The sequence below is a fragment of the Eulemur rufifrons genome, chromosome 7, assembly GCF_041146395.1.
Source record: "Eulemur rufifrons isolate Redbay chromosome 7, OSU_ERuf_1, whole genome shotgun sequence".
In the NCBI taxonomy this organism is placed as follows: Eukaryota; Metazoa; Chordata; class Mammalia; order Primates; family Lemuridae; genus Eulemur; species Eulemur rufifrons.
In genome coordinates this window covers 153,601,846-153,613,962 of record NC_090989.1, presented here as the reverse complement: position 1 = coordinate 153,613,962, position 12,117 = coordinate 153,601,846, and the positions used below count along the sequence as shown (strand labels likewise).

Genomic DNA, 12,117 nt, shown 5'->3' with positions numbered 1-12,117 from the left:
TAATTTCTGGGTTGTGTGGGTAACTAGATCCTAGGACTAGCACTGATGGTCTTTGTCACCTCCAGGGAGATGCAGGGCCCACTGGGCCCAGAGGAACTCCTGGAGTCAAAGGGGAACAGGTAAGTGAAGGAAAGTGTTTAGAGGGTGGGGCAGGTGACAGTTGTGCCATCCTAACTACTTATTCTTCTACCTACAGGGCCCACCTGGATTGAGTCTTCCTGGAGAGGCTGGCCCCAAGGGAGACCCTGGAGACAGGGTGAATAAATGTGGGGATGGGGAGTGTGACAGAGGGAGATGAGGTGGTTCTTGGGACCCCAACTAAGTCCTGCCCCTCTTCCCATCCCCTGCAGGGTCCCATTGGCCTCACTGGCAGAGCAGGACCCCAGGTGAGTACCTGTGACCTTGAGTAACCGCTAGGTGTCTGGGGTCCCCTGCCCTCCAGGGCTGCCTGTGCAGGTATCCTGCATTGCCTCGCTCTTGCCTCCTCCACAGGGTGACTCAGGGCTTCCTGGAGAGAAGGGAGACCCTGGGCGGCCTGGCCCCCCAGGACCTGTTGGTCCCCGAGGACGAGATGTGAGAGGCTGGAGTTGGGGGAGTTGTGGAGGGAGGGGAGTAGGGGTGTTGCCGGCATTACTGGGGCTCTTGGGACCAGGGCTGACTCTCATGTCTCACAGGGTGAAGTTGGAGAGAAAGGTGACGAGGGTCCTCCGGTGAGACTCCTCCCTGCTGTGGTTTCCGATCCTTTACCCTTGAATTGGGATATCAGTGGGCTGGGGGCTCCACCAGGTCACCAGTTCCTCCTCCTGCCTCCTGTCCAGCTGGTGCCCGGGCCCTTCTGTCCCTACTCCCTGGGTGAGTTAGATCCTAGCTCACCTGCACAATGTGGCCCTTTTCTCCATCACCAGGGTGACCCAGGTTTGCCTGGAAAAGCAGGCGAGCGTGGCCTTCGGGTGAGTCTTGGCAGGGAGAGGTATGAAAGTGATGGGGGAGGTGGGCATGAAGGTGACAGGAAACTCATGGGGGAAAGGGGTGGTGGGAAACTCTGACATGGATATTGGGGTGATGGGGAACCTGGGGCGATGTAGAGGGTCATGGGGAACCTGCAAAGTGCCGGGAGGGTCTGTCTCAGACCAGCTGCTCTTCTCAGGGGGCACCTGGAGCTCGGGGGCCTGTAGGTGAGAAGGGAGACCAGGGAGACCCTGGAGAGGATGGACGAAATGTGAGTCCCAACCTTTGACCTTCATCCCTGACCCCAGCCTCAGCCCCCCAGCCATCCAATTCCCAGCCCGATCCTTCCACTCCAGCCCTGCAGTCCTGAACCCTCACAGTCCTCACTCCCTGTGACCCCTGCATCCCAACCAAAGGCCACCAGGGTCCCTATGAGTCCTCATGGTGCCTCCAAAGCTCCCCCACACTCCTGTCTGCCCTGAGCGACCCTGACCCCTGGCTTTCCTCAGGGCAGCCCTGGACCCTCTGGACCCAAGGGCGACCGTGGGGAGCCGGTGAGTAGTGCTGGTGCTCTGGGCTTGGGAGGGCGGGGAGTTTCTTGGTGCTGCTGCCAGTGCTCTGGCCGGTGTTCACACAAGGGGCCTGAAGGTCAAGTGGGAGCACTGATGGCCACCCTTGGGCCTGGCCTCCCTTCCGGGGCTGGCACTGCGGTGCTGCAGGGAATTGGGGGTAGAGTTGAGCCTGGGCCAAACCTGAGCCATGCCTGGACCTCAGGGCTCCAGTTGGCTACAGCCATTTCCTTTCCTAGGGCCCCCCAGGATCACCTGGACGGCTGGTAAGGGTTGCGCTGGGTCTGGGCCTCTGTCATCTCCCTCGCCTGCCTCTGTTGGCTCCACACCATGTCCCCTCATTCCTTCCACTGACTCCCACTTCCCCCACTGCCCCTCTGATACCCCCTTTGATCCCTGTGGCCCCTCACTGACCCTGTCTCCCTGCACCACCCTGCTTCCCCTCGTTGTTCCATTCTCCTCACTGGTCACTCCCCCTGGCAGGTGGACCCGGGACTTGGAGCCAGAGAGAAGGTATTGGGGTCTGTGGGTGGGGCCTAGGAAAGGATCACAGTGCCGCTCACGACAGGGTCTGCCTTGGGCATGCCTTGGCTCGGGGCTGTTCCCTCAGCAAGCCTATCTCTGCCACAGGGAGAGCCTGGGGACCGCGGACAGGAGGGTCCTCGAGGGCCCAAGGGTGACCCCGGCCCCCCTGGAGCCTCTGGGGAGAGGGTGAGTGTGGTCCTGTGGGGGTGGTGGGCCTAGGAAAGCCTGCTCTGATCTCTTCCTCCCCTATCCTCAGGGCGTCGACGGGCTTCGGGGACCCCCAGGCCCACAGGTGAGTGGTGCACTTTGCTCCATCAGCCTAAGTCCCTGCCTCGCCCTCACCTCTTATCTGACCCTGTTCCTTCCAGGGGGACCCAGGTGTCCGAGGCCCAGCTGGGGAGAAGGTGAGAGGGGGTAGAGGTTTTTCAGGACATGACCCTGGGCTCTCAGATCCATCTCTGCCTTCGAGGCCTCTTACCACTCTGTTTTCCTCAGGGTGACCGGGGCCCCCCTGGGCTGGATGGCCGGAGTGGGCTGGATGGAAAACCTGGCGCTGTTGGCCCTCCTGGGCTGAATGTGAGTCGTAGTCACCGCCTGGTCATCCCCTTCCCTTTTCCCTTCACATGAGGCCCCTAAACCCGAGCCTTCTCTGGGTGGTCTTGGGCTTGACGAGCTCTGGGGCCAGGTGTGTGATCTGTGTCTTCTCCCAGAGCCCTGCGTGGGTGGGGTGTGTTACTGCCACACAGGCCTTGGGTTCACAGCAGCTAGTGGCCCTGTCCGTGGGCAGTGCTCCTGACCCGGTGACCATGAGGCACTGACTTTGAATCTCTCCTTAGGGTGCTGCAGGCAAAGCCGGGGACCCAGGAAGAGACGTAAGTAAGAGGAGATGCTAGGGTGGAGGGTGGCTCAGGGGCCCAGCGTAAGAAGGTCCTCATAGTCTCAGCATCAGTGGACGGGGGGGGGGTTGGGTCCAGCTTGTCTTTGAGAGGGGTCTCAGTCCCTGGCAGACAGGTTTTAGTGAAGCCCCCTTTCTGACCTTCTTTGCCTTGGAGGTCTTAATAGGTTCCCCAAGTTCTGGGGGTTCTTCCCTTGGGAGTCTCAGCAGGGGTCCCCCCAGCCCATGAGATTTATGTCTGAGGGGATTTCTATAGGACCTCCTGATCCTGAGGTCTCTACACTGGAGGAAGATGTCAGTGAGATCCTCCCAGTCCATGGGGTGTGCCTTGAGAGATATCTCAGAGGCCCTCTCAATCTTAACAAGGACTTTTTCCAGGGGCTTCCAGGCCTCCGAGGAGAACATGGGACCCCCGGTCCCCCTGGCACCCCTGGAGCACCGGTGAGTCCAGGCTTTCATACTATCCTTTTGCCCTCTTACTCCCCTCACCCCAGCCCTGCTGTCTGACCAATGATCTGTTCCCACAGGGAAAGCCAGGCGAGGATGGCAAACCTGGCCAGAATGGGAAAAATGTGAGTGTGTCCAGGGCAGCTGCAGCATGCTGAGAAATGCCAGCACACGCACATAGGCCAGATATGCAAGCAACACAAGAAGCACACATGTAGACACACATGGACATGTGCCAATACCTGTACACTTAGCCCAGACACAGATACATCCTGAAACAGTTCTACGTGCACACACAGGCAGCCTTGCAGACACAGTGAGTTAGGTGGATGGATCAGTTGGTGCCTGGATGGGTGACATATGCCAAGATAACCCACAGCCACAGGCATAGGCAATGAGGCACGGATACACTGGCATGAATCCACATTTAGGGCCCTTGGAGACATATTGACCCCCAGATGCTTCCACCCAGACCCAGGTATGTGCTAAGACATGGACCTAGGACTAATGTGGACCTGTGTTGAGACATGATGAGACACACATTCATGACTCTGATGTGTGACACATGCTGAGACATGCTGACACATGCCTTTATATCCACAGTCACTCACATACATATGGCCATACACACAAAACTTGCAGACAGATGCCAAGGCACTGGGGGACTGTGTACATGTAAAAGCCCATGCCCATATGCAGACATGGGCCAAGGTGTGCAGATAGACCAGGACACACAGACCCACAGGTATACATGCTAAGACACATGTGGATACACGCACACGCCCAGAATGTGGATACTCACCAACCCAGAGGTGCAGAGATGTGGAGATACATCAAGAGAGCCAGAGGCAGAAGGCCACGTGCAGTTACATCTGGGTGAGCAGGCCTGTGCAAGCACACCCTTGGACATGCCGCAGCTTACTCAGACAGTCACAGGCCACACTCTAAGACACGTGGAGCTGTGGATCTACAGGCACAGACATATAGTCATAGTCATCTGAAATCTGCCAAGACAGTGTCTTGCAACCAGACACCGGTGAACATTTGGGCTGATGTGAGTCCTCTGCCTGCAGGGAGAACCTGGGGACCCTGGAGAAGACGGGAGGAAGGTAAAGCCCCTTGCCTGGCGTCTGCTCTGGCCTCAGAGTGGGGCCATGTCCAAAGCATCGTTGTCTTCTTTAGGGAGAGAAAGGAGATTCAGGCGCCCCTGGGAGAGAAGTGAGTGCTGGGGTTCTCTGCAACTTCTGACTCCTGACCCTGACCCTGACTGTGTGGAGTATGGCTCCACTCTTTTCTGGGTTCTCAGTGTCCTGAGGCTGACTGCGTCCTCCACAGGGTCGTGATGGCCCCAAGGGTGAGCATGGAGCTCCTGGAAGCCCTGGACTCCAGGGCCCTCCAGGCCTCCCAGGGCCAGTTGGCCTTCCTGGCCAGGTGAGTGTCCAGGGTGGTTCTGGGACTTGGGAGCAACAGAGGCCATCATGCTTCTATGGGATACCCTCCTGGGATACCTTTGTGTTCTGTGTCCTCTGTGACCCCTTTGTGTTCTGTCATATCTCAGGGCTTTCCTGGTGTCCCAGGAAGTGTAGGCCCCAAGGTGAGTGTGCGTATACTGGGTAGGGGGTATGGTGAGGGGCAGACCAGGGTTGGGAGACATTTCCCCTACCTGATCATTCTTTGTTCTCAGGGCGACCGTGGGGAGACTGGATCCAAAGGGGAACAGGTGAGGCCCCTACCTTTTCCACATGCACGGGTAGCCATAGCACCCACATATGCACACGCACGCCTCCCAAGCTGGGTCCTATCAGCATGTCTCTTGCTCTCTCCAGGGCCGCCCTGGAGAGCGAGGCCTGAGAGGAGAGCCTGGGAGCATGGCGGTGAGTCCTGGCCCTGGACTCGTGTGCACGCCCATGGGAGTTACCTCTCCTTCCCCCTCCCCTTGCCCTGAGGCCCCACAGGATCTGTATTGTATGCTCAGCCCCCTGCCCCACTGGGGCTCCTGGAGCCCACACTCAAGAGAACCTGGGCAATGTGGACAAGCCAGGAAGGGGCTCCTGGCGGCCTCCAGCCAGGCCTCAACCACGGGCTAACGGTTGAGCCAGAGGCCCGGGGAAGAGGGCATGGACGCACTTTCTAGAACAAGTGTGGGGCAGAAGGCAAGGGCTTCTCCTTTGTGGGCAGCCCCTCACCCCCACCCTTGTATCCCCAGAATGTGGAGCGGTTGCTGGAAACTATTGGTGTCAAGGTAGGTTGTTTAGGGGCTAGAGGTGGGGACAGGTGGGGCCCCTTGGGGTAGGTGTTGCCCATAGGGCCCAGTGGGTGGGCGGTTGCAGTTATGGGCCCTGCTCCTCTGACCCCTTGCTGTCCCTCAGGCGTCTGCCCTGCGGGAGATCGTGGAGACCTGGGATGAAAGCTCTGGCAGCTTCCTGCCTGTGCCTGACCGGCGTCCTGGCCTCAAGGGGGAACAGGGAGAGCGGGGCCCCCCAGGCAAGGAGGTGAGTGGTGGCTGCTCAGTCGGGAGTGCCCCATGGAGGGTGTACTTGTACAGCCACCAATATTCCCTCTTCTGCTCCCCCAGGGTCCCATCGGCTTTCCTGGAGAACGCGGTCTGAAGGGAGAGCGTGGAGACCCTGGCCCTCAGGGGCCGCCTGGCCTGGCCCTTGGGGAGAGGGGCTCCCCTGGGCCTCCCGGCCTTGCTGGGGAGCCTGGAAAGCCTGGTATTCCTGGGCTTCCAGGCCAGGCTGGAGGTGTGGGGGAGGCAGGAAGGCCAGGAGAGAGGGTGAGCCTCGGGACTGGCTGGGAGTGCCGGAGGATGGGGTGCAGAGGGGCTGGACCCCATGGGCATGGCCCTTACCCTGCTCTTTGCATTTCAGGGAGAACGGGGAGAGAAAGGAGAGCGTGGAGAACAGGTGAGCTGGGACGGGCTCCACAGAGCAGGGCTGCCTGAAGGCTGTGCTGGAGCTACCACCCCATTTTCTTCTCTTCTGCAGGGCAGAGATGGCCCTCCTGGCCTCCCTGGACCCCCTGGCCCCAAGGTGATCACCCCAGCCCTGCCCTGGGCCTGTGATGGGTGACCAGGAGGGCACCCTTAGCTTGGGCCCTAGAAATCCCATATGGTATCTCTGACCCTATAACCCTCTGTGATCCTGTGATCTGTGATGACCCCTCCATGCCTCTGTGACAGACACATCTCTCCCCTGTCACCTTGTGCTTATAGGTGGCCATGGATGAACTAGGTCCCAGACTCCCTGGAGAACAGGGACCCCCTGGACTCAAGGGTGCTAAGGTCAGTGTGTGGGATCAGCTTGGGGGCAGCCCCTGCCATGGCACCAGGGCCTGACTTCACATCTCATCCCCACAGGGGGAGCGAGGCAGTGCCGGTGACCCAGGTCCCAAAGGAGACAGGGTGAGGCCTCCCACCCCACTGTATACTTCCCCCTCGTTTATGGAGGCATGCCAGGGCTGTGTGCACATGTGCATGGATACATGGCAGGGGTCGGGGCTCAGGCACGACGCTTTGCCTGCAGGGCATGCCAGGCGTCAAAGGAGAGAGCGGAGAGCCTGGACAGAGGGGTCTCAATGGCAGCCCGGTGAGTCTTTGCCCCACGGGCCACATACGTGCAAGAACATGGCTCTTTCATGTATTGTCATGTGTGTAGGGCTGGAGTCTGCACTGCCTGGCACTGTCTGGGTCTTGTCTCCAACTGTTTAGGGGGATGGTGGAGGGGAAGCTGGGCATGGGGGACAAGAGCAGAGTAGCCTTAAACCTGTCTCTTCAGGGTCTACCAGGAGAGCGTGGCGTGGCTGGGCCTGAAGGGAAGCCGGTGAGTGGTGGCAGGAGTGGCCTGGCCCAGGCTCTGGACCCCTGCTGGGTGCTGGCATCTGTGTGTGTGTGTGTGTGTGTGTGTGTGTGTGCATGTGTTACTTGTCAGTCGGGGGGCTGTGCCTTCCTGACCAGGAGTGGGTGCATGTGCACGACATCTGAGAGGCTTGCTGTGTGCATGTCTGTGTGTGTGTGCATGTGTGCAGGCCCATGTGAGCTGTCCATGAGGGGCAGGCCATAGGTACACATGCTGTGTGCCTGGGAGGGGTGGGGTGTGGAAGTGGCCCCCAAGGCCAAAGCCCCCAGAAGGTGGGAACAGGCCCAGGTGAGGCCCAAACTGAGGCTCAGTGCACCTTCTCTATGCAGGGTCTGCAGGGTCCGAGGGGGACCCCTGGCCCAGCGGTGAGTACTCAAGAACTCTCACCTCTCCTGCCCCCAACCTGTGCCCTGCCCCAGTGAGCAGTACTGCCTCAGTTTCCCTGGTGAGGTGGGGATGGCTCTCAAACTCTTTCTCTCCTTAACAGGGAGGCCATGGAGACCCTGGACCGTCTGGTGCCCCAGTGAGTGATGAGGGAGCATTGCCTGGTGGGGGTCCAGGAGGGATGGGACAGCCATTGGTCACTGCTGCTGAGCCAGCTAGGTCTTATCTATGTTAATCCACTAAGCCCTGGCAGATAGCATTGACCCCTGTCCCCTACCCTTGATACTTTTCTCTAGGGTCTTGCTGGCCCTCCAGGACCCCAGGGACCCTCTGGCCTGAAGGTGAGTACAGGCGTGGGGGGTATGTGAATGGGACGAGGAGAAGGCACGTTGGAGCCATGTCCACATGCAGGGTCAACACTGGCCAGACTCCTGGATGTCATTCCCTGCCATGAGGCTGACTGAGCACCAGGAGGCATGTCCACATGGGCTCTGCTCATGTGGTCTCTGGATCATTTGCAGGGGGAGCCTGGAGAGACAGGACCCCCAGGACGCGTGAGTGGCCCAGCTCATGGGTTGGGGTCACAGGGAGACGGGTGGGGTTGGCACTGCCCTGAACATTTTCTTCTTCCAGGGCCTGCCTGGACCTACTGGGGCTGTGGGACTTCCTGGGCCCCCAGGCCCTTCAGGCCTTGTGGTGAGTTCCTGTGGCCCCTGCAGGGACACCATATTCCTACCCCTGTGGTCCCCTTTTCCCCCATGTCCTCCTTTGTCCTTTGCCCCGTGTCATCGTCACATCTGACTTGTTTCCCCTCAGGGTCCACAAGGGTCACCAGGTTTGCCTGGACAAGTGGTGAGTCCTAGGGGTCAGGGGCTGGGCCCCAGGGGTCAGGGGTCAGCAGGCAGGCACCTGACAGAGCTCCTCCCTCTCAGGGGGAGACGGGGAAGCCGGGAGCCCCAGGTCGCGATGGTACCAATGGAAAAGATGGAGACAGAGGAAGTCCTGGTGTGCCAGTACGTGTTTTGGGGAGAGGTTGCTACAGGCCTGCTGTGGGGTCCCGGTGCCCAATTGTGTGCCTGGAATGTGAGGAGTGGGCGGCAGGGGCAGGTCGTGGAGAGGCACTGAGCCCCTCGTGCTGCTCTGCCATAGGGTTTACCAGGTCTGCCCGGCCCTGTCGGACCTAAAGGAGAACCTGGACCCATGGGGCCCCCTGGACAGGTGATGTTTGACCCTGACCCCAAGCCTTAGTCTGAATGCCATCGGGATGGCAGGGAGGGGCAGGGAGAAGGCAGAGGCTGGGCACCTCACTAGGCATTCCCCACAGGTGGTGGTCGGGCCCCCTGGAGCAAAGGGAGAGAAGGTGAGTGTGCGGGAGGCCAGGGAGGAGCAGCCAGGCCGTGGGGGCCAAGGAGCCCTACTGACCTCGCCCTCCTCAGGGAGCCCCTGGAGGCCTTGCTGGAGACCTGCTGGGCGAGCCGGTGAGTGTGGAACATCTGACAGCAGGTGACCTCTGACCCATGGTTGATCCAGCCCTGTGATCCTCCACTTCCATAATATGCCCCACATTTGACTCCTGGCCCCGTGCTTCCCTCCTGGAGTCTCATCTCTCTGTGACTGATGCCTCTATTGCCTCCTGACCTTTGTCTCTACAGGGAGCCAAAGGTGACCGAGGACTTCCAGGGCCACGGGGCGAGAAGGTGAGGTGGGGCTGGCCTGGGCCTGGACTCTGGGCATAGAGGGGGAAGGCTGGGTGGCTGAACCCCCTCACCACACATTCTGTGCAGGGGGAAGCTGGCCGTGCAGGGGAGCCTGGAGACCCTGGGGAAGATGTGAGTCTGGGGTCTGGGCAAGTGCAAGCCTGGCTTGAGGAGTACGATTGTGGACATGGGGGACCCTTCTTGGGCCTGTGCGCATGTCTGAACCCCTGACTCTGGCTGCGTGTCCCAGCATTCCGGAGCCTGCTTCTTGGAGCACACAGGGACACACGCTCTTGGCTTCCACACTCCGAGGGCTTGGGTGCCCCCTCTTGGCTTCTGTGTGCCTGTCCTCGACCTTCTCTTCCTCAACATGTCTAATGTCCCAGGTCTCAGGACACGTCTGAGTTCTTGTGGGTCTCTCCTTGGTCATGTGTTTATAATTCTCCTTTCTCCCACCCCCGCCTGTCTGAGTTCACCTCTGTGATGACGTCTGAGCTCCCTGGGAATGGACACGTTGGAGTTCCCATGTATCTGTGCTCATGTCTGTGGTCCTGGATGTCTGGACTCATGTGTGAGCTCCATGTGCCTGTGGTCATGCCTGAACTCCCACCTATCTGTGGTCACATCTGAGCTTCCCTCTGTCTGTGCCCTTAAGAGTCAGTCCATTGTCCTGTCTGAGCTCCTGTGAGCCAATTCTTGGTCACATGCCTGAGTTCCCATGTGTTCATGTCATATCTGAGCTCCCCTGGGAATATTTTTGGGCCACGTCTGAGCTCTGTGCTCATATTCCTACCTTCTCAAATGCTGTTTGTTTTTTCAGGGTCAGAAAGGGGCTCCAGGACTCAAAGGTCAAAAGGTACATGTACCCAGAAGGGCCCCTGCTGGGGGTCATGGTCCTGGGACTCTCTGAGCCTGATCTGACCCCTCTTTCCCCTAAAGGGTGACCCAGGAATTGGGGTACAGGGCCCCCTTGGGCCAGCTGGTCCTCCAGGTATGAAGGTAAGTCAGGGCCCCCTCACCAGTGGCAGGGTCGACGGGCAGGGAGGCCACTGGAGGAGAGAGCAAGAGGGAATTCTGGGGCTAGTCCTGAAGTGGAGGTCCCATGGTGACCACTCCTCCCTTGGCTATCTTTATTTCAGGGAGATCTGGGCCCCCCTGGGCCCCCTGGTGCTCCTGGTGTTGTCGGGTTCCCTGGTCAGACAGGCCCTCGAGGAGAGACGGGTCAGCCGGGCCCTAGCGGAGAGCGGGTGAGGGGGCTGGGAGCAGCATGTGGGGACTTGGTGACTTCAAGACCTCTGAATCCAGTGGGGTGAGGAGGCAGTGGCCCTGCCTTGGGGGCTCACAGTCTTTGTCGGGGGCAGAGGGGGAGGAGGGTTTCCAAGTCATTCTCTGCTTCTCTTGCCCATTTTTCTGGTAGGGTCTGGCAGGTCTCCCAGGGAGAGAAGGAGCCCCAGGCCCCTTGGGGCCACCTGGATCACCGGGGTCAGTGGTGAGTAGAAGCCCAATGTCCTATGTGTCTGTTGCCTGAGTGTCAGTGACTGTCCATTAGAGGACTGGCAAAGGGGACTATGACACACTGGGGGACACATGCTGGGGGCATGCGTGGGCTTTGATGGCCAGAAGACCCTCACTTCACTCTGACCCACAGGGAGCACCGGGGGCCTCTGGACCCAAAGGGGACAAGGTAGGTGGGACAAATGCTGCTGGCTCTGACCTGTGCCTCACCCCCTCTAATCTCCACTGACCCCCCATGACTTCTGTCCCCCAGTGATTCACCTCACTTATCCCTGGTGTCCTGTTGATCTCCAGGGAGACCCTGGAGCAGTGCTGCCTGGGCCCCGAGGCGAGCGCGGGGAGCCAGGTGTCCGGGTACGTATGTTCTGCTCCACAGCCAGGGCCCACCGGGGCTCCGTTCATCACAGCTCTTGCCTCTGGTCAATGACCTAATGTCCCCATCCAGGGTGAAGATGGCCGCCCTGGCCAGGAGGGACCCCGAGGACTCATGGTGGGTCCCACTGGGGACTTCATTCCCCTGCCTGTGCCCTCTATGTCCTTGGAACACTCTCTGCAGTCCTCCCCAGGCCTCTGGTTCTCCTTATCGACTCTCCTGTCCTCTTTGTCTGGTCTTCTATCTTTCCTCATTCCTCCGGGTCCCCCTTGGTCCTCCACCGCCCCCAAATTCCCATAGCTCACAGTCACTTTCTCTCACACAGGGGCTCCCTGGCAGCCGTGGGGAGCGTGGAGAGAAGGTAAGAATGTGAGGACCAAGCCCTGGCATGAGTGGGGGTAGGGATTCAGGACTGGGGACTCCCCAGTTTGGGTGGGACTCACACTCTTCCACCCAATAGGGTGACGCTGGAACCGCAGGGCTAAAGGGTGACAAGGTGAGTATGGGCATGGGGGAGGGCAGGGACAGGGGACCAGGATGTTCCTGACTCCTTTGACTCCTCTCTACCTCCTTAGGGTGACTCAGCCATGACTGTGGGGCCTCCGGGGCCACCAGGTGCCAAGGGGAACATGGTGAGTGGGTCTGGTTCATGTGCAGACTGGGGCTCCCCTGGATGCGGGAGGGCTCCTGTGGCACTTGCCCAGGTCATCTGAGAGCTCAGACCCCCAGAGGGTGACCTCCAGCTCCTGACTGGGACTTCTGACCCGACCCAGGGTGAACGAGGGCCTCGGGGCATAGATGGTGACAAAGGACCTCGGGGAGACATTGGGGTGCCTGGTGACAAGGTACAGGGAAGAGGATGGGGTACTCTATATGGGGTCCTGTGGGCTTGTGGGGCTCCTCCATA

The 12,117-nt window shown here is 59.8% G+C and overlaps 1 protein-coding gene across 1 annotated transcript in view; it reads left to right on the top strand.

Annotated features, from left to right (window-relative positions):
• The window catches only part of COL7A1 (collagen type VII alpha 1 chain), a 30,489-nt gene that overhangs the window by 13,318 nt on the left and 5,054 nt on the right, over positions 1–12,117 (top strand). Inside the window, exons 48-102 of the mRNA XM_069473611.1 lie at positions 66–119; positions 197–256; positions 351–386; positions 493–573; positions 675–710; positions 906–950; positions 1,148–1,219; positions 1,458–1,502; positions 1,757–1,783; positions 2,001–2,030; positions 2,148–2,228; positions 2,299–2,334; positions 2,411–2,446; positions 2,538–2,618; positions 2,879–2,914; positions 3,316–3,378; positions 3,465–3,509; positions 4,458–4,493; positions 4,567–4,602; positions 4,720–4,815; positions 4,943–4,978; positions 5,069–5,104; positions 5,211–5,258; positions 5,591–5,626; positions 5,754–5,876; positions 5,960–6,160; positions 6,255–6,290; positions 6,372–6,416; positions 6,599–6,667; positions 6,743–6,787; positions 6,909–6,971; positions 7,161–7,205; positions 7,571–7,606; positions 7,729–7,764; positions 7,922–7,966; positions 8,147–8,179; positions 8,259–8,321; positions 8,442–8,477; positions 8,558–8,638; positions 8,775–8,843; positions 8,950–8,985; positions 9,062–9,103; positions 9,278–9,322; positions 9,410–9,454; positions 10,143–10,178; positions 10,262–10,321; positions 10,462–10,569; positions 10,740–10,811; positions 10,971–11,006; positions 11,132–11,191; positions 11,283–11,327; positions 11,536–11,571; positions 11,671–11,706; positions 11,786–11,842; positions 11,984–12,055. Coding sequence (XP_069329712.1) covers positions 66–119; positions 197–256; positions 351–386; positions 493–573; positions 675–710; positions 906–950; positions 1,148–1,219; positions 1,458–1,502; positions 1,757–1,783; positions 2,001–2,030; positions 2,148–2,228; positions 2,299–2,334; positions 2,411–2,446; positions 2,538–2,618; positions 2,879–2,914; positions 3,316–3,378; positions 3,465–3,509; positions 4,458–4,493; positions 4,567–4,602; positions 4,720–4,815; positions 4,943–4,978; positions 5,069–5,104; positions 5,211–5,258; positions 5,591–5,626; positions 5,754–5,876; positions 5,960–6,160; positions 6,255–6,290; positions 6,372–6,416; positions 6,599–6,667; positions 6,743–6,787; positions 6,909–6,971; positions 7,161–7,205; positions 7,571–7,606; positions 7,729–7,764; positions 7,922–7,966; positions 8,147–8,179; positions 8,259–8,321; positions 8,442–8,477; positions 8,558–8,638; positions 8,775–8,843; positions 8,950–8,985; positions 9,062–9,103; positions 9,278–9,322; positions 9,410–9,454; positions 10,143–10,178; positions 10,262–10,321; positions 10,462–10,569; positions 10,740–10,811; positions 10,971–11,006; positions 11,132–11,191; positions 11,283–11,327; positions 11,536–11,571; positions 11,671–11,706; positions 11,786–11,842; positions 11,984–12,055 — 3,000 coding nt within the window. The remainder of the gene's footprint in view (positions 1–65; positions 120–196; positions 257–350; positions 387–492; positions 574–674; positions 711–905; positions 951–1,147; positions 1,220–1,457; positions 1,503–1,756; positions 1,784–2,000; positions 2,031–2,147; positions 2,229–2,298; positions 2,335–2,410; positions 2,447–2,537; positions 2,619–2,878; positions 2,915–3,315; positions 3,379–3,464; positions 3,510–4,457; positions 4,494–4,566; positions 4,603–4,719; positions 4,816–4,942; positions 4,979–5,068; positions 5,105–5,210; positions 5,259–5,590; positions 5,627–5,753; positions 5,877–5,959; positions 6,161–6,254; positions 6,291–6,371; positions 6,417–6,598; positions 6,668–6,742; positions 6,788–6,908; positions 6,972–7,160; positions 7,206–7,570; positions 7,607–7,728; positions 7,765–7,921; positions 7,967–8,146; positions 8,180–8,258; positions 8,322–8,441; positions 8,478–8,557; positions 8,639–8,774; positions 8,844–8,949; positions 8,986–9,061; positions 9,104–9,277; positions 9,323–9,409; positions 9,455–10,142; positions 10,179–10,261; positions 10,322–10,461; positions 10,570–10,739; positions 10,812–10,970; positions 11,007–11,131; positions 11,192–11,282; positions 11,328–11,535; positions 11,572–11,670; positions 11,707–11,785; positions 11,843–11,983; positions 12,056–12,117) is intronic.